The sequence below is a fragment of the Antechinus flavipes genome, chromosome 3, assembly GCF_016432865.1.
Source record: "Antechinus flavipes isolate AdamAnt ecotype Samford, QLD, Australia chromosome 3, AdamAnt_v2, whole genome shotgun sequence".
Lineage (NCBI taxonomy): Eukaryota > Metazoa > Chordata > Mammalia > Dasyuromorphia > Dasyuridae > Antechinus > Antechinus flavipes.
Window position 1 is genome coordinate 510,365,868 of NC_067400.1, and position 21,018 is coordinate 510,386,885.

The 21,018-nt window shown below is 36.4% G+C and overlaps 1 protein-coding gene across 6 annotated transcripts in view; it reads right to left on the reverse strand.

Annotated features, from left to right (window-relative positions):
- The window catches only part of USP28 (ubiquitin specific peptidase 28), a 73,103-nt gene extending 52,748 nt beyond the window's left edge, over positions 1-20,355 (reverse strand). For 2 of the 6 annotated variants that reach the window (XM_051986997.1, XM_051986998.1), the window contains exons 1-3: positions 20,120-20,220; positions 3,466-3,543; positions 2,815-2,947 (exon numbers count right to left, since the gene is read on the reverse strand). In XM_051986997.1, coding sequence (XP_051842957.1) covers positions 2,815-2,947; positions 3,466-3,543; positions 20,120-20,176 — 268 coding nt within the window. In that variant the 5' untranslated portion in view covers positions 20,177-20,220. Of the gene's footprint in view, positions 1-2,814; positions 2,948-3,465; positions 3,544-20,119 lie in introns of all 6 variants that reach the window. The other 4 variants (XM_051987000.1, XM_051986999.1, XM_051987001.1 and 1 more) reach the window with 3 other exon arrangements.
- Positions 20,356-21,018: the final 663 nt, after the last annotated feature.

The window sequence follows — 21,018 nt, forward strand, 5'->3', positions numbered from 1 at the left end:
TCTCAGATGTGGAAGCAACCTCAGATTTCATCTTCATCTCCACACATTTAAGTCTCATTCTTCTACAAAATAACCAACAAGTAGCTATTTAGGCTCTGCTTGAAGACCTCCAACAAGGGGCAACTCATTACTTTCCAAAACAGTCCATTCCACTTTGAGGCGATAATTTTTCAGGACATTTTTCTTTAAATCAAGTTTAAATCTGACTCTCTGAAACACCTATTTATTGGATCCTTGTTCTGCCCTCTAGATCAAAGTAAGAAAAAAAAAAATACAATTTCTTTAAATTCTTGAAAACAGCTGTACTAAAGTCAGGGGGGAGAGGGGGTCCTCTCTCCCCTAATCTTTTCCAGGACAGCCATCACCATTTCCATTTTACTGAATAAAAACAACTGTTACAAATTTTGAATTAACCACAAAACATTCTCATGGTAAATGAGAAACTCTTTATCCTAGAAAAAAAGAATGCTAGAGCAACATCAATTCCTACCTAATAATCTTATCTATCTCTGCAGGACACCTGAGAAAATCTTTCTCCACAAAGTTGTGAGTTTCTTGTGAGCAGAGGCCAAGCTCTATTTGTCTTCCTTTCTCCTCATACTATTTGCTGGTGGTAAACAGCAGATGGTCATTTATTTCATTAAATTGGCATTAGAGTTAAAAAGACCAAAATTACAAGTTCAATTTCTCTTTCAAGCACAGGATCCAACTTTTAAATGAATTATTGGATATCTCAATCTAGATATGTCCATATGATACCTCAAGCTCAGTTTGTATATAATACATTTCATCTGCCTACAAAACATAAGTCATTATTTTGACTTGAATGAAGCATTTCTTAAGTCTTACTAATATATACACTAAGCTCTAGGAATACAAATAGAAGTCAGAAAGTCAACAGAAGCAGACTTCAGAAGTTCCTGTTCTACTGAAGATTATAAAGAAAAAGTTTTCAGTTGCATATCACATGGGAAGGTCCCATGATCTTCAACAGATAACAGCCAATCAGACACTAATGCCTCTTTCTTCAATGTCATTTCCATTGATCAAATTCTATCAGTTTTTCATGTTGAATGATTCAATGGAAGAAAGCAAGGATTCTGATGACAAAACCTTTCTTTTCTAGGTATCAATGTCAATGGCTGCAGTGCTGGCATTAGGGGCCAGGCTGCTTCTGCATAGGCTTGCTTCTCAGAGCTTTCTCCTATCTGCTAATAACTCTACAATTTATCCAGACACCCAAACAGCAAACCTCATCTTCAACACTTTCCTCTCCCTCATCTCCCACATCTATTCACTTACTAGATTTTACCAATTCTAATTCTGATGTCTTAGATTTGTATCTTTCTATTGCCACTGCTACCACCTCACAAGTCTCCTAAATTAATATGGCCTGAATGATATTCTTTCCTCTAGCCTCTCCCCTCAACCATTTTCCCCAGAAATTTACTTTTTTATGCCAATGCAGCTCAATTTTCTTTACTACAAAGAACTGAATCATGTTATTCCTCTGCTAGAAAACCTTCACTGGTTCCTTACTACTTACCAAAGTCCTCATCTACAACCTACCATTCCACTATATTTCTAATTTTACCTCATATTACTCTTTCCATGGACCACATTTAAGCCAAACAGACCTATTCACTGTCTCTGGTGCAATAAAAATAATGCTGGATTTGGAATCAGAAGATCTTTGTTTAAATCCCAGCTTTGTCACTTACTACCTGCATGATGATGGGCAAATCACTTAGCCTTGCTAAGTCTCAGTTTCCTTATCTGTAAAGTGAAGGAAATGGATTAGATGGCCTCTAAGGTCCCTTTTAACTCTAGTTCTATGATCCTAAACACAAAGTATTACAGTTTCTATGTTATCACTCATGCTGACTCCTGTGCTTTTTATGTTTTCTCTACTACTTCCACTTTTTGAATTCCCATCCATCTTTTAGTACCCAAACCCAATGTTATTTTTTCTAGGAAGCCTTCCCTAAATCCTCCATTTGGAAAAGACTTTTCCTTCCTTTGACCCTACAAAGTACTCTGCTACCTGTCATGAGCTATTACATTCTCTTTTGCAGTATTATTTTAGTTACATAGTATTGCACAGTTCTATATCTAATGTTACCACCAATAAGACTTAATAGGATAAGTTACTGCTTTAAGCTCAAGAGAACAGGAACTATGTTTTAGCTATCTTTGTATCTCTCCCAAAATCTAGCAGAGTGATTTGCACACAAAGATCTGGTGAAGGAATAAATGAATTAAATGAACATGAATTATACTGGACGGGGGTGGGGGGTGAGGCACTCCAGGCAGGGATAAATGGCATAAGCAAAACACCAAGGAAGAAATGATTATGGTATAAATAGAACACAGCCTGCCTATAATATAGCTTTCATGAAGGGAAATAGCAAAATGAATGAATTATAAAAATTTATTACACTATGATTCAGCCAGATAGCAAAAGACCTAGAATGTCAGGTTATCTAGTACCTGATGATATTTAATGGAAATAAAACAGGAATTCACTCATTCCAAATAGTTAAGATATAGTTAAGAACACTACTTTTCAATTAAAGTCCTATTTAGAACCGTTTGAGTTTTATAAAAATTATGCTTCTTTTGGAATACTTGCCATTTATAAAAGATTCCTCAGCAGTTCAATTATCCTTTCAACAATTAGAATAACCTCTAATACTAGTAAAAGTTGGTTTTATATATAAGACCTTCAAAATAAGTTTTTATACAATATTACTGGCCATAGGACTCAACCCACAAATCCCTTAATTTCCACTAAAACACTCAAGATCTACCTACTTGGTGGTACTACTTTGTTGGCAGCACTCCCTTCTCCTTCTGATGGTTCTGCAGCAATGGTGTCTTGGCTTGGCTCTTTAACTCTTTCATCAGTGAGAAGGCTTACTGCTTGGGTTATATCACCATTACTAGCCTAGAAAAGAAATGGAAATATCTGTAGGAAAGCATCAGAGTCAAGAATTTTCCTTAGGCTTGACAGAAGGGAAAAAAGTAAGCCAAAGAACCTAATACAAATAGATAAATTTGCTTATAATAGCTAAATAGCTAGCTAAATTACTCAGATGCTCTAATTCCAATATAGAATAACTACAACAGTAATTGGAAACTTAAAATAGGGCAGGAAGTAAATAGACAAAGATATGAGAGGAATGATGTTGGGCAAGTACTAGCTGTTTTGAAAAACGGAGTTAAGCAGCCACAAACTAGTTGTCCAAAGGGATACTGAGGCTGGGTGGGAGTGGTTTCTTCAATGATTTCCTGACACAGAATCTTTTCTGATATACTGTGTGAAAGTGCTAATGAGCAAATTACCACTCCCCACCCCTCATTCCCCCAATCAAGGTTTAATTTCTACATAGATTTATTGATGAAATGAAAATGTGGGCAATGACTTCTCTAAATGCAATTGCTCAAAAGACTCTTGAAACTAACCTTCAAAGCTTCATGAAGAAAAGATGGATCCTGAATTCCAGTGATTTCTCTCAGTTGATTTAATAGCATTTGGCAGCTCTACATTTGGAGAAAAAAACAAAAAAGGGCAACATCAGAATGGGACAAACCTGGATAAACTTCAAGAATAGCAATATTATTTGAGTGAACCAATTTGTGAAGTTATTTTTCTTAAGAGAAAGCAGAAACCAACAAGGTATTCATTGTTCAATCAGACTTACTACAGAAACCTAGAGACAAGACTGATTTTCCTAACAGTTTATTCACAAGTAAGATTTTGAGCACTAACTGATAAGAAATACATGCAAACAGTACAACTGAAAATGAGTTATATTCAAAGTCATGAAAGTATGAGAATGGAAAGAAAATGTAAAAATCAATTCGTTCAATTCCAGTTCAGAGGTGAGGAAACTGAGGCCTACAGAGACAAAGTAACTTGTAAAGGTCAGAGAGCTATTAAGAGACAGAAGAACCCTAGCTCTCATGAAGCTTAAAGTGCCCAGGTACTTCTTGATCCAATAAGCACCAACATGAAGACATATAAGGAGTCCAGGGAATGTGCATGGGTATGAGGATGGGCTATTTTAAACTAGGCTGAGCATACCATTTGGTTGTGTGTCATTTTTCATTTGTAAGCTTCCAAATATGCTGTCAGTTACAGACACAACCAGTAATGGCTTAAACAACAACACTAACTATTTATGTGTTGTTTTTTTTTTAAAGATAAAGATGAAACTATATTTCTGAATTCCAAAATAGCCTAATTTAAAAAAACAAAGTGATTCTCTCCCTCTTATCAGCAAATTTCCAGTCAGCAAACAATTTAATAACTCCTAGTCAATAACAAGACCTGTTTAGAATCCTTTTCAGTCATTCAGTAAACAATGACTTATTTTTAAAAATCTACTATGTACAAGGCACTATGTTAAGAGCTGGGGATACGAAAGAAAAGCCAAAAAAGTCCGACTGTTTAAAAAATTTTATATTTCTATAGGGGAGATCACATGCAAACAATTATATATAGGGCAAACTGTAGGTAATCTCAGAGAGAAGAAATTAGAAATAGGTAAAAGGAGAAGCTTCTTGCAGAAAGTTGGGTTTTAACTGAGATTCAAATGAAGCCAGGGATGCCAGGAGTTGGTGATGAGGGAGAGAATTCTAAGTATAGAAACAGTCAGTGAGAAAGCAAAGATTAGAGAGATGAAGCATTCCATATGAGGAACAGCAATGATAACAGTATCAATGGTGGGAAGAGGTCAGGTTATAAAGTACTTTGAAAGCCAACTAGAAGGTATTATACTTGATCTTAGGAATTAGAGAGAACCCCTGTAGTTTACTAAACAGGATTATGACATGGTTAAACATGTTTCTTTTGTTTGTTTTGTTTTGTTTTTAAGGAAGATCAATGGAAAGCAGACAGGGAGAAGTTGAAGATTAATGAGTTACAATGATAGAAGGGCCATCAGCTAAAAAATGAAAGATGGAAAAGGATTACTTGTATATGTACAGTGGTTTGTCTTAGCAAGAAGGGATGGAGATTAATGAGTGACAAAGCAAATAACTGATATGAGATGAAAAGAAGATAAGCGGGCGGTCTTCATAAATGGCTCCCATTTTAAAAAACTGAATTCATATTTAATAATTATAGGTGCTATGCCTCCTCTTTCCCCTTCCCAGGCAAAAGAAGAGAACCAGGGGAGTGGGGCAGAACACCTCCAACAGCAAGGACAGCCAAAAGTTAAGTGTCTGAGGCTACATTTGAACTCAAGTCCTCCTGACTCCAGGGTCCACACTCTATCCACTGAGCGATGTAACTGCCCCCAAATGTGATTTTCTTAAAATAAAAAACACCCTAGGGGTATGCCACCCCAATTTTTATGACTTTATATATATATATACACACACACATACACATACACATGCATGTATGTATGTCTGCTCCGGTGAAGGAGTACTTAGAATCTTTCTAGAAGAGAAGAGAAAGGCCCTAATTTTTCAGTGAAATGTGATTCAAGATTCTCAGCTGAGAGGATGGGGAAAAGAGAGCCATAAGAATTAGGTTCTTTGTAGAAAGAGGAATCACAAAATACCTCTTAACAAGGTTAAATTTGCAGCTTGAACAGGATCTTTAGGATAACTATCAAACTAGCCAAACTAGCCTAATGATAGAATAAACTATTTGTACTGCTTACTCTGAAATGAGAAGTCTGGTAGATGAAGAAGTTCTACCACATCAGTACAATAAAAATTTTAGTAAGACTAATTTCACAATATTTGTCTTTACTGCTACTCGTGCAGATGAAATTCCAAAATTTACTGTCTAATCAACATATGAATCAATGACGTTAAACAATGACAACATCAACTTTATAAACCTCAGTGCTGGACAACCACCTTTTTGCTCAAATCAATGAAATGAAACTACATACTGCTGACACATATTAGATGTTACATGAATCATGTAGCAAAAAGAAGTCACAACCTAAGTATTGGGAGAGTGTCTAGACCAGAGTCCCCAGATTTAGCGTGGGTAAAAGCTGAAAAACACAAACCAGTGACAGTGATCTATTCATTAACTTATTAATTTGTCCTAATATAATTTATGCTATTTTATACTCATAGAGGAAAATCTGCAAAAAACTAAATCTGAATTTCTCAGCTTTAACTGAAGTGAATCTGTATGCATTTCGAAAATTTAAATGACACAAAGCCAAAATATATTAAAAATATTTTTATTAAAAGAAAACTATCAACTAAAAAACCCTAAAGCCCTAACTTGCTGAAACAAAAGAAAGAAAAAGGATTTCTATAATCAACAACAAAGTCCAACTCAAAACTATGCAAATATTTGTACATTTGATTCTTATTAAAAGTTTTCTTTTTTGAGAGTTGGTGGAATAGCAGAAAGAAGCTTCCAAGTGAATCCCTTAGCCAAAAGTGCTCTAAAGAGATCTAGGAAATGCCCTTAACCAAATCAGAATCAGAATTCAAAGAAAAAAAATCACAGTGAATCATTTGTCCAGATAGTTTAGAGCGGGAGAGAGGGGTCTATGAGTTCAGAGGATGGGATCTAAGCATTCTAGCACTTAAGAACTGTGCCCAAGTACAAAATGATGCAATTAAATACAGGGTGTGAGAAATAACTTTGCGGCCCACTACTCAGTTCCCAATTACAGAATCAATTCAGACTGAGGAAATGACCTGAACCCAGCTGTGAGGAGCTAAACAAATAGAAAACTCAAAAGCAAGCAGTGGCAGTTTGGCTTAAGACCTCAAATATGAAGCATGATATTAGTTTCAGCTTCTAGCCCAATTTGAAGGAAAAATCAGGATAGAAAAACAAGACAAAATAGGAATACAAGTTACAATAAATGGTGAAATTTTGAAGTCTATGGATAATTTCATGTATCTTTTCAGTATACTTTTCAGGGATATATACACATTATTAATGAGACCGATACACACATTGCCAGAATTAGCTCAGTATTTGGGAGGCTCCAAAGGAAAGTGTAAGAGAGGTATTGGACTCAGCTACCAAACTGGAGGTCTACAGAGCTACTGTGCTGACCTCATTGTTGTATGCCTGTGAAACCTGGACAGTGTATTAGCGCCATGCCAGGAAACTGAATCACTTCCATTTGAATTGTCCCAGGAAGATTCTGAAGATCACCTGGCAAGATAAGATACTGGATCTTGAGGTCCTTTCTTGAACTAAATTGCCAAGCATTTCAACTCTACTAGAGAACACAACTCCATAGGGCTGACCACACTGTTTGAAAGACAAATGTACACTTGCCAAAAAGATTATTTTATAGAGAACTCACACAGGGCACAAGCACTTACAAGGTGGTCAGAATAAAAGCAATAAAATGACACTCTCAAGGTGTGTTTTAAGATCTTTAGAATTGATTGTATGACATGGGAGACATGGCACAGTATTGCCTAGTATGGCCTACTCTAGTAGTGTTGTGTTCATAGTGCTGTGCATTATGAACAAAGCAGAAGTGAATTAGCTCAGAAGAAACTTGAGATGCACAAAGTTAGAGAGTACATCCCAAATGTTCATAGGGTCTATTTGTGTCTGACCTGTGGCAGAGCATTCTGAGCTCATATTAGTCTGATTACTTGGACACATTGTAACTCGATTCTAACACAATGATGTCATTTTGGTCCTCTTCAAGAAGGAAGGATAACAACCAAGCAACTAGACCAAAGGGAAGCCTACAGCTGTGTCACTAATAGTAGAGCTTTTTAACTGGCTACAAGAGACAAAGTCCAGCAGCAATCTACTGTTGCTCAGAATCAAACTCTAGTCTAACTTTCAGAGCTGAGACCAAGGGGATAGCAGTCAGACTTTGTCCTGGATTAAGTCATTTTAGAACACTGAAAATTTGAAGACCTCTAATCTGGGCTGATCCCTGAGAGTCTGGAATAGCACAACACATAAAACTTCTAAAAAGCAGTAAGAGGACCAGCTCAGCCTTTCCCTCCAGAAGAGCACAAAACCTAACCTTAACAAAATTCAAAGTCAGAAAGAGACTGGAAGAATGAGAAAAAAACAAACTAAAAAAACCAAAGAATGATCATGGTGATAGGGGTACTCAAGACACAAATCAAGAAGAAAATGACCCCAAAATATCTAAAAGAAAAACCTCAAAGAAATGAAGTCTAATTATAAGTCTAATCAGAACTCCTGAAAGAGATACAGGAAGATTTAAATATGAGTTTAAAATGATTTTAAAAACCAAATGAATGCACTAAAAGAAAAATATTGGAAAATAAATGAGAATTGTGGAAGAATCTGAAAGGAAATTAACAGCTTGGTATAAGAGGTACAAAACCTTAATCAAGCAACAAACTCCCTGGTAATTATAATAGGCCAATTAAAAATCAATAACTATTTGTTAAAAACTTCTGAGGAAAATAGAAACCAATGGGACAGAAATTAAGCTTATACCAACAGCTTATATCATATTCTACACTGTATTCTAAATGGACATACCTTAATAGTAAAGATCAGAAAAATATCAAAAAAGAGAATCAAATACCTTTCACAGCCACAAGTATGAGATATATTCTTAACCAAACAAGAGACAGAATAACAAAAGATAAAAAAGATAATTTTAGTTACATGAAATCAAAAAATTTCTGCACAAAAGTAATGTACCTAGGATAGGAAGAGAAGTCATGTGGTGTGGGGGATGAGGAGAAGAGAAAGAGAATATATATGTGTGTATGTGTGTGTGTGTGTGTATACATATATACATATATATATATATTTCTGATGAAAAGATCTGAGCTTTACTGAAAGTTTAATGTTCAAAGGAGTTTAGAGAAACATATAAAGATAAACATGAATAGAAAAACTATAAAGGACTAAACAAAGATAAAATGCTGTCATTCTAACATGAGGAGATGATATCTGTTTCCTGTATATTTTGTCATCAGGGGTTACAGAGGGAGTCAAATTGTCTTGATAGTCTTTTAAAGACAAATGAAAGGAAAAGAGGAATATATGGGTTGGGAGGAGTAGCAAGAGGGAAAGATTAAAAATTTATACAAACAGAAAAGGTAGGGAGAGAAAGAGCTGCCACTTGAGCCTCACTCTCACCTGAACTGGTCAAAGGAGATAATAAACACATATAAGTACAGAATTATATATAAAACACACACTTTGCACATGGTTACAAAGAAATAGGAGAGAAAGGGGAAGTGAGAACAGGGAATTAAAGAGAAAGTAGAGTAAGGTAGAGATTAGTCCCAAGCAAAACAAACTCATTTTAGAGTTTGTACAAAAATGATTGTTTTTCACCTCATATCTATCAAATAGGCTGACCAAAAAAAAAAAAAAAAAGGAAAATGACATCATATTGGAGAGAATGTGGGAAAATTAGGATATTAATAAATTGATGGTGGGTTGTAAACTAATCCAACTATTCTGGAAGGCAATTTGGAACTAAGTCTAAAGGGCTTTAAAACTGTCCTTACCTTTGACCTAGAAATATCGCTACCATATTTGTATCCCAAAGAGAATTTTTAAAAAAGGAAAAGGATTTACACATATAAAAATATTTATAGCAGTTCTTTTTGTAGTGGCAAAGAATTGGAAAATTAAGGGAATGCCCATCAATTGGAAAATGGTTGAACAAACTGTGGTATGAGATTGCAATAAATACTACTGTCCTAAAAGAAATGACAAGCAGAATGCTTTTCAGAAAAGTCTGGAAAGATTTGCATGAATTGATGCAAAGTAAAGTGAGGACAACATTGTACGCAGTAAGAGCAATTTTGTACAGTGATCACCTGCGAATGACAGCCATTCTTAGCAATACAAAGATCTAAAACAATTCCAAAGGACTCATGATGAAAAATGCTACCTACCTTCAAAAACAGAACTAATGGAATCTGAATGCGGATAGAAACATACTATTTTTTTTTTCCACAGTTTTTTGGTCTGTTTGCTTTCACAACATGACTAACAAGTAAGGAAATGTTTTGCATGACTACACATACATACAATCATCAAATTGCTTGCCATCTCAATGAGGAGGGAGAGGAAGGATAGAGAGAATTTGGAATTCAAAATTTTTTTTTAAAAAGTAATACTTTTCTTGCAATTGGAAAAATGTTCACATGCAATTGGAAAAATATTTTAAAATAGTCATTTTTGTCATTCAAAAACTGAAACTGAGGATATGTCCATCAATGGCCAGACAAGTTACAGTATTATAAATGTGATGGAATACTATTGTGTTGTAAGAAATGAGGAAAGAGATGATTTTGGAGAAACCAGGGAAGACTTTTATATGAAATGCAGCAGACAGAGAGAATAGGAACAGGATAATTTATATACAATGACTATAATACCTTAAAGAGAACAGCTTTGAAAGACTTAAGACACTATAATCAAAATGACCTACTAATGATGAAACATGCTATCCATGTCCTAATAGAAGAGTGCAGAATGAAACAGATGAGTCTATACATTTGCAGGTGTATATACTCACAAATGCATGTACAATCATTTAAATGTTTTTTTTTAACACTTGATCAATGTGAAACCACACATTCAACCCCACAGCATCTCCATCCTCACTGTTTTCATAGTGAATGATGAGACAGGGAAAGAGGATAAAGCAGGAAGGGGAACTCTAGAAAGTAAAGAAAGGGGCATGAACAATGATGAACTATGTCCAAACAAGTATTCTTTTTTTGGAGGGGAGGAGGGATTACTTATTGGTGATATTTTCTTTTTTCCAAGTACATGTAAAGATAGTTTAACATTAATTTTTGTAAAACTGTGTTCTAAATTTTTCTGTCCCTCACCTCCCCCTCCTCCAAACAGCAATCTGCTAAAATATGTGCAATCTTTTTAAACATATTTCCATATTTGTCATGTTATATAAGAAAAATCAGACCAAAAGGAAAAAAAGACAAGAAAAAAAAAACAAATAAAAAGGTGAGAATACTATGCTTTGATCCACATGCTGTCTCCATAGTTTTCTCTCTGAACGAACCCAGCATTTCCATCTTAAGAGTTATTTTGATTCACCGAACTGAAAAGAGCCAAGTCTATCATACTAACTACACATTTGTAACAGGGATTTTGTTGTTTTTTTCATTCTCTACTGGGGAGGCACATAGATTTTGCTAATTAAAAAAAAATGTAATTTTTTAAAAGTTCTTTTTTTCTGGTATGGACAGGTGATTAAGAAAGTATACCCTCAGTGAGGAAATTCTCTTTATCAGTGTATCTCAGTGAAAAAATAGCTAGATCTATGGATGCTCCTGCGTGAGCGAGATTACCTACTAGAGGTGGGTAGACTGTCCACTCTGTTCCAGCGCCTCCTTCAACTGTTGAAGATGCCAGAAGGAGAAAAAATGATGGTGGGAGCAGTCAGAAACTCATGTTGTTCATTCGGGGGAATGCTATATCAGAGGCTCCAATTATTAGTGGTTTATTAAAGTTTATATTCTTATTCTTAGGAAAGCCCTCCCTATTTGTTAAAAATTTCTGAGGAAAACAGAAACCGATCTGGCAGAAATTAAGCTTATGCCATATTCCATACTGTGTTCTAAATGGACATACCTTAATAGTAAAGATCAGAAAAATATCAAAAAAGAAGAAAATCATATATTTTTCATAGCTACAAATAGGAGGTATATTCTTAACCAAAAAAGAGACAGGAGTAATTACAAAAAATAAAAAAGATAATTTTAACTACATGGAATTGAAAAACTTCTGCACAAACAAAAATAATGTACCTAGGATAGGAAGAGAAGTCATGCAAGGGAGGGGAAGGGAGCGGGGGAGTAAGGGGAGGAGAAAGAGAGAAAAGGGTGGACATCAAATTTTTCTGCTAATGTTTAGTCTCTAAAATAATTTATACATACACAAAGACCAAAAATCTTTCGCGTGTGTGTGTGCGTGTGTTCAACAGATAAAAACAAATAGTTCTCAAAAAAAAAAGAATTTCAAGCAATTAATAATTGTATGAAAAAAATTTTTTTAAATGCAAATCAAAATAACCCTGAGATTTTACTTCACACCAGGAAATTAGCTAAAATGACAAAAGACTGGCACAATCAATGCTGTGGGAAGATAGTAGACACACTGGTATATTGCTGGTTTAGCTGTGAATCAATAGAACCAATCTGGAAAGCAACTTGAAATTATATAAATAAAGAAACTAAAAATATAATTGTTCTCATCTATCTAGTTTCCCCCAAGTTTTCCTTCCCTATATATCCATTCCCAACTGCCTTGGTACTTTTTCCTCATTCTGTTCTCACTTCACCTAATTTGACTTCTTTTCCTTCTTGGTCAATAAACTGCCATGGCAGCAAGGTTATCAAAGGATAGAGCACTAGGCCTCAAGACAAGGAAGACTGGAATTCAAAACTAATCTCAGACATTTACTAGCTGTTATGACTTATGATTTTGGACAAGTCACTTAACCTGTTTGTCTCAGTTCTTTGGTTTTTTTTTGATCTGTCAAATCTATTTCCCAGACTTGATGTGAAGATAAAATAAAATATTTATAAAGCATTTTCCAATCTTTATAGTCCTACATCAATGTCATTAATAAATCTCATTTTTGACTAACATCAAACTACAGAAGAGGTAGAGTTAAAAACACTAAAAGATATATGAAAAGTAAGTAGAAGTAATAAGTCACATCTATTTTAAGAACACTGAATTTTGTCTCCACATTGTAAACTTCTTGATTGGCCTGGTATAGTGAAAAGGAATTGGGAGTTGGAAAGGAACTAAAACTACTTCAACCATGTTGTTGTTTGACTTAAGAAGCTGAGACTTCGGATGAATTGCTAAAAGTCAAAGTTGGTGGCTGAGGCAGGATTTGAACCCAAGTTATCTGACTACATATCCTATGTGTCTTTCTTCTATATCATGCTATCTTTGTGGTTTTTAGTCTCCTCACCTTTAAAATAAGGAGACTGACATTTAAAATCTCTAGGAATCCCTTCATGTTCTAAATCTATGAAACTATGACAAGAATCCAAATCACAGACTTAAGCTATAACCTCACAATATGCTAGATATTATCAGCTGTTCAATAATTGCTAAATCAAATGAAATGACAATGGCTATTTGAAAATTTAATTTCATTGACTTTAAACTATATTAATATGTACACTGCTTCCCTGTAATAACATGGTTTATTATTTCACCCATTTAATTATACTACAAGCTAAATCAAATACCCCAAATTATAACAATTACATATAGGCAAGAGTGTGAAGCAATGGCAAGGGCCAGTGGATTGAGTGGGAGTCTTAGTGTTCAGCTTCAACCACTGACTAGTCATGTGACTATGGCTGTGTATGTATCTTAACCTCTCTGAGAATCAGTTTCTCCATGTACAAAATGAGACTTGGATTAGAGGACTTCTAAAGTCCCTTTCAGTTCTGACATCCTATAAAATATAATAGGTTATGAAGCCAAGTGGGATTCATACTGCAACTTCTTCAGAACTTCTGAGCTTATTTTCTCAGTGGAAATTTACATACTTCACTTGAGACTTAATCCTACCACCACACATGGGGCAGGCCAAGACCTGTTAGGATGTAACACTAGTTACAACCAATATACATCCCTATCAAATCAATGCAGCTGAACAGAATAAATCTTAATTACAGCAAAGGATGAGAGCCAAAAGGTTTATACTTCCTTTTGCCAAGTATACAGTTTTCAAAACAAAGAACTCTACTTTTCTAGCCCTAGAGGCAGAAAAAAAAAAAAAAAGACACACGCAAACTATCACTAAAGAAACTTAGGCTTTTTGACTCCCACAAAGTACCATAGTTTTATGCAAGCTCTTAGGCTTTATGGGCCCAAGTTTTCCAGGGTAAAGAAAACTAATTGTCACTTTGCAAGAAACCAAAAACAGTCAAGAATGAACCTTTTTAGACAAGATATATGCAAACACAAATTGGTGCACTCATAGCATTTAATTCACAATGGATGAGGAAAACTGGTAGAATCAGTTAAACAGATGGTGAAAAGTCACGACCTTAAAATCATCACCTTCTCCTATATGGAAAGTAGATCTTCCTGTACGTGATGAGGCTTTTAAAGTTCTATTCAAATATTTCATATTTGCTCTGCTTACCAGTCTGCAGCTGACATCATTTGCCTATGCTCCAGCAATGTTTCTCAATTTTAAATTAATAAACAATTGATAAACAAGCCTATTTTTAACCATATCCCAACATCTAAAAAGTCTCTTTTTAAATGGCCTGAAAAATTACTGTTATTTTTTTTTTAAACAACAGAGTCAAAAGAAGGGAATACTAGGGCCGAAGGAAAACACATTAATGTGGCATAAAGGAATCAACATTTATTGGCACCTACTAAATAAAGGCACAGCATTAGGGATCAGGAATATAAGGACACAAATTAAATACTCCCTGACTTGAGTTTATATTCTACTATAGGGGTGGATGAAGGAGATGAAATATGTATACATATCAATGTAATAAAGGTATTTTGAAGAAAGCATATTAATCTGGGGATGAAGTAAGACTATGAATTCCTAGAGGAAAGGGAATTTGTCTCTTTCACACACTTTATATACTTTCTCCATTTAACAATTTGAACACACAGCAATTACTTTATGAACTGAAAATTTTAAAACTCTGAACTTAGCCAATCTCAATCAAACTGAATATTTTTATATTCAAGAGAAAAAAGAAATTTGCATGAAATGGCAAGTATTATATTTTTTACTTTTGTTTATAAATAAATTCAACAAGTAACTTTCAAAGCTGCCCTACTTGTCTATAATTCCTTTTATTCTCTTCTATGCTTTTAACAAAATTTTATTCCATGCCCCTTTTCATCATCCCCGCTCTTTTCCCACTGGGGGAAAAAACCCTTTTAACAAGTATGTATAATCAATAAAAATAAATATCTACAATGACTTTAAAATATATTTCTCATTCTGTACCTTGAGTCCATCACTTCTTTGTTTACTGACTGATAGTGATTTATCTCTTGGGAAATGGCTCTTATTTTTTTAAGCTTTAACCAGTTCCTTATATATCTTCGATATGAAACTTTTATAAGAAAAAATTGATGCCAAGATATTTTCAATCAATTATTTCCCATTAAATTTGAAATGGGAAAAAAGCAAAAAAAAAAAAAAAAAAAAGATTAAATTTTGTTTTGGATTCAAGGTGGAGATTATAGGATCAAAGGCTCAAGTAAATCATTTGGTCAAAGACAACATTTTATAGGTAATGAAAACAAGTTTCAGAAAGACTTTGCCAGGATTGCCCACTAAGGGACAAAGTTGTGATCTGATGCCCTAGTTGCCAGAGCTCTTACTTTTTAATTGCTTTCTATTAATAAAAGTAAACATACATTTTTGCACCCTATATACTTCCTCAGTATCCTTAGCTACACAGTGGGAAAAAGAATAGTATCTCCTTCATAGAACTGTTGTGAAATCAAATGAAAGAATGTGCATGCCTTACAAATCTAAAAAATGTTATAGAAATAGCATTTATCTAATGTCTCATGCACATGACAACTCTTCAAAGACTTGAGGAATTCTGTAATGTCTTCTCTCTTCCTTTTTACATGCCTTTTCTTCTCTAGGTACAACGCCTTTGTGTTCAGTTTTCATTTTGAATTTTGTGGCTCTTTGCCAAATTCCCATTCTTTAATGCTTATGAAATTATAGGCCTACAGCTGGAAGTTGTGTCAAATTTTTTCATTGTACAGATGAGATATGGGAAACAGAGGGAAATTAAAAGACCTGCAGAAGGCCACACTGAGAGACAATAAGAGGCAGAGCCAAGCCCTCTATTCCTATCACCAAGGTCTTCTGAAATGCTGCCCCTTACTAACACCTAAATAGGGTGACCAATCTGAAGGCAACATTACAAATCATAGTCGTTAATCTTGGTCATTAGGCCTATTTTAATGTGAAATAAGATCAAACTTTTTTTTTTTTTTTTAAAGTTGTTGGTCACACTATTGACTTACATTGAAGTGAGAATGGCTTTGGAAAAAATTTAATTCATTTAACAAACATGTACTGAGGGAGAACTTGTCATATGCAAGACACTGTTAGATGCTCTTAAGAAAAAGATAGCCACATCAAATTTAACCCTTTTCTTCAAGAAGCTTGTTATCTAAGTAAAGTGATGGACAAAAAAGCCACACAGTAGGGAAATAAAGAGGAAACATGAATGGAAAAAGACAGCAGACATGGAAAAGTCTTTAACACAGTTTTAGAGCAGTGTTATGATTTAGGGTTCTGTGTACATTTGAAGGCAACAGAGGAAAATAAGGAGGCTGAAAATTCAAGAGATGGCATGCATTTGTAGAAAACAGGTTCCTTATGAGTAGAAGAGGGGAAAGGATTTATATAGTAGATTCCTTTCAAAGATAAGAGTTAAGAGGCAACAAAACTTTGATCGAATACAGTAAAGTTAATATCATATAATCCAAGTTAATGAGCATATCCTTACTTTTCATTAATCAATAAACTTTTTTCAAGAAATATACATTAAATATGAAATGAGAGGGATAATGGTTATAAGACAGTTATATTCAAACAAAATACATCAGTAATTTTTTTTTAATTTAAAAGCCATTTTCTTTTTTGAGACTGAAGAGAAAAATGAAATAAACTAAGTATAGAAATACTGAAGAAGAGCTAAGATGGAAGAGACAGTTCCTGCTGAATAACCTTAATTAATTAAGAGGAAAGAAATCATTTGCTTAGTTAGACATGGACAGGGAAGGTCTAGTAATCTGACAAAAGTAGAAAGTTTAGAACAGGTGAGAAGCTCATTAGGGAAATCAGTAAAAGGGGAGTAAAGGGACTGTTGACCAAAATAAATGCTACTGTACTTCTCACTATTATCACTTATGACTGTACTGGTAAAAACATACTTGCTATAAATCTGACACTTGCTTTTCTTTGATTAAAAAAAATCCTTATAAGTAAATAGAACACATGGTGAGCTCTCTTCTGGTAAGATGCCATTTGTCAGTTTGTTTTATAAATACTCTTTGTTTAGCCTAACACCCTTTGCAGCCGATGAAGCAACATTAAGAGTTGCAGAAGCAAACCAAGAATTGGCTCATTAATATACCAAAAAATAAAAATGATCAACAAATCCTGGGCAAAAAGTCAGCAAAACAAGGGGAAACAAATAACTATGAAATACAATTTTTTAAATTACAGAAAAATAAGCAAGTTTTCTTAAAACTAGAGAAAATATTAGGCTGTTATTGCATAAGAATAAGGTTAATGTCACCTCAACAGGTGACAGGTTTCTTTAGATCCCAAATTGTTTTCATGTGATTATTGTTGTAACATTTTCTCATATTGTAAATTGAAATTTAATGAAATTATAAAAGCTGGAACATCCAACTTAAAAGTAAAATTTTATAAAACTATGATCAAGACTCCTCCTAAGATTGTCATTTTGGTAACTTATTCCAGGAGTACTAAATTTTTTTCTTATAAAAATAGTGAATGGTTATGTGAGAATTTTGTGATCAACTTTTAAAATTTTAATAGTTTTGGAAGGCAAAGGAAGTGGTGTAGTACTTTTAAATTAGCAGCATCTTTAAAGGGTAAAGGCATTAAGTCTCAGAAAACTGTTCATGGTCTACAAAAAATTAAAGTTGCAGGGCATCCAAAAGGCAAAGGATAAATAGATGTAAAGAATGAAGAAAGGTACATAAATGATTGTATGGGGGAAAATATATGATCAGAAAAGGAAGACAAGCTGAGATATAAATTATTGGTATAACAAAATATCATGAAATCTAGATGAAGGGATTCATCACATGTGATACACCACTTATTGAAAACTTGTAGAAAAATGTGAACAGTCAAAAAGGAGAAGATTTACAAAGATTTCAATTTACAAGACTGTAGATTTTAACAGTGACAGGATCACAGTTCTACAGAAAGAAGTGCTGTCTAGTCATGTCTGACTTCATGAACACATTTAGAGTTTTTTTTGGCAAAAATACTACAGGAGTTTTTGATTTCCTTCTCCAGCTCATTTTACACATGAGGCAATTGGGACATGACTTGCCCAGGGTCACACAGCTAGTGTCGGAGGCCAGATTTGAATTTACTAAGATGAGTCTTCCTGACTTCAGGCCCCGTGTTCTACCCAATGTACCACCTTGCTGTTCTAAACTTCTATGGAAATATAAATCTATTATAACAACCAAGAAAAAGATATTACTAACAATACATCTTTCATAATAAGGGAAAAAACAGCAACACATTTTTAATCTCACTTTCATTCAAACTGAGTGGCTTAACTTGAAAAGCTTCAAACTAGCAAGAACAGGAAGTAATCCAAATATGAACTAGTATTTCACTCTTCATTTGTCTGAATAGAGCAAATCATCAGTATAATATAGCAAATGTCATCACTCTACAAGATACCAGGGATCAAACTACTCTTGACTGTCACTGTGATTCCAAGTTCTCCAAAAATAGTTTTGACTTAACCAATAGTATCTGTTGAAGACCTAAACATTAGTTATATCTGAAAACAGTGACTAGTTGGGAAAAAAAGTTAATCTGTGATATAGGTAAATGAAATTGCCATTAGGTACACAGTCTCATTAACAAGCAAAGAAATAACTGATCTGAAATAAGTTCACTATCTTTTAATTGTTTCACTTCTCTCTATTACCTACAATGTTTTAAAACTAAAACATTCTTCTGTTTCTAAGCCATAAATTGATTTTTGAATCAAAAGGGACAATTTTGGTTCAAATTCCAGCGAACATACATATAATAGTCTCCTATTTCCTTTTGGGGAGTTTCTTTATCTTTTCTTTTAAGAGAAGTTCTAAATAGACTTCAAAACGAACCCAGTACAATTCCTATGTTATAAGCTATAAACAAGACTAAAATGCAAAAAATTTCTTTTTTGTCCTTTTGTGTAGGTACATATGATTAGTTTGATGGTTTTGTGGTTTAGTTAGTCAAGCAAGGTCTTCCAATTCCAAAATATGACTTTTGACACCTAGTATACTTTCAATATTTCCAGAAATCACATAGCGGTGTCTCCTCATCCTTACCATCCTGGAAAAAAAAAAGTACAACAATTGGATATAATGTATTTTAATATCAGCAATTAAAAAAAAAAAGATTAAAGGCAATTTCTGGCTTTTCAAAATAACAACACCTCACGCCAAGCATTTGTTTCCTCAGGGAAATTTTTGAGCATCCTACTGCCTAACTGTTTTCTATCACATTCTTACTTTCTCTCAAATCTTGGGTACCAGTGTTAATCTACACCAGATTCCTTGGACAGCCACGCTCTTTCCTATCTTACTTATTCTTTTATTGGAAACTGTTACCAACAAGACCAGCTACCATTTTAAATATCTCCCTGCATGCTTTTGCACTTATCACAGTTTCTCTCTCTGGGTAGCTATTTCTGTCCGTGTCCTCCTACCCTTTTTCCCCCACCCTCCCAATCCCACCATTAGACATTAAACTACCAGAGAGCTGGGTGTGTGTCAAGTCTTTGTATCCTCAGTGTGCTGCCTTGCATGTAGTAGTAAGTTCTTAAAGCGTTTTGAGTCGACTAGAGCTCTTCTCTCCCCGCCCCAACAAACCCCCGAATTTGAGGGTGATGAATGCTAGTTTGGAAGCCAGCTTCTCTAGAAGAGTTATCACCCAAAGAGAATGGGGACTCTGGGGTTTGAGCATTCAAGGCGCTTCAGTTGAAGAGCTTCTTTCTCCCCAAAGTTTTCGGAGCCCCACAGCATCCTCCTTTGCACGCACAGAGAACTCACTCGAGGTGCTCCCAGGCCCCGAGCTGCTCCAGCACCCCCGGCTCACCAATCAATCTCATCCGCGGCCGCCCACCCCTCAGTCCCCGTCTCCCCGCTTCCTTCGGCCGCGGACTGCACTCGGCCTCCACTGCCAGCAGCTTCGCCCGCTCGCCCGGCGCCGGCTGCGGCACAAACGCCTGGCCGGCCGCCCGGCCTCCATCTGGCGGGCCCTCCTCCCAGTCCTCGCCCTCTCCCCTCCCGCCTCTGACACTGCTTGGGGGGCCCGACGCGCGCCAGCCCCGCCCCGCCGCCCGCTTGCCCCGGTCCCGACGGGCTCACCGAGCCGTGGCTCTCCGCCGCGCTCGCCGCGTCCTCCTGCTGCAGCTCCGCCGTCATGGCCGGGACCACCCGCCCCTCCCCCCTTCCCTCTAGCTCGCTCGCTTGCTCGCTCTTTCTCCCCCTCCGCGGGGTGCGCAGATATCCCACCGCTGCCGCCAACGCCACCGCCACCGCCGGACTCAGCCCCGAGGAGGAGACCCTCCCCGCCACCACCGCCCCCCCGCCTCCGCCTCCGCCTCACAAACCCCCTCCTCCTGGGTTCCGTTCCAGCCCCGCCCCCTTCGCTCGCCCTCCCCTAACCTGGACGCGCGCGCGCCTCGGGCGGGCCCACCCCTTCGGCGACACCGGAACCGTGCGCGCGTGCGCATGAGTGGGAGAGGTGGGGAACGAGGCCGCTCCGCGTGCTCGCCTACTCGGGGTCGCCAAGCGAGCGGGAGCGCGCGCGTCCCAGAGAGAGCCGCTTTCCCCTTTACTCACTCCCCCCCCACCCCCGCAATTCCTCACGCCCTCTCACGTGACTTTGCTTCAGCCTCATAACGGTCGCCTTCTCCTCTGCCTCGGCCGCGGCGGTTGGGGTTCGGGGTCCGTTGTCTGCTGGGCAAGGAGTTTTTGGAAGCATTGTTGGCCTTGTCCTCCAAATGTCGCTCCCCTCGGCCCCCCTACTTTCTCACACTAACCCGAAACCTAAATTTTGCCCTCATTTCAGTTCAAACAGAGGCCACCTTGAATACGGGTCCTTTGAAGAAAGGGCTTAAAGTACCCGCTGCTTCATGTAACCCCGAAGACGCCCCCTAGTCTAAAAGGGGAAACTGAGGTATACCGGTCGGATTAGGCTAGGCAAAAGCGAGTCCTGCCCTAAAGCGTAACTCGCTGCGTCCCAGTGCAGTGCTCCAAACGCT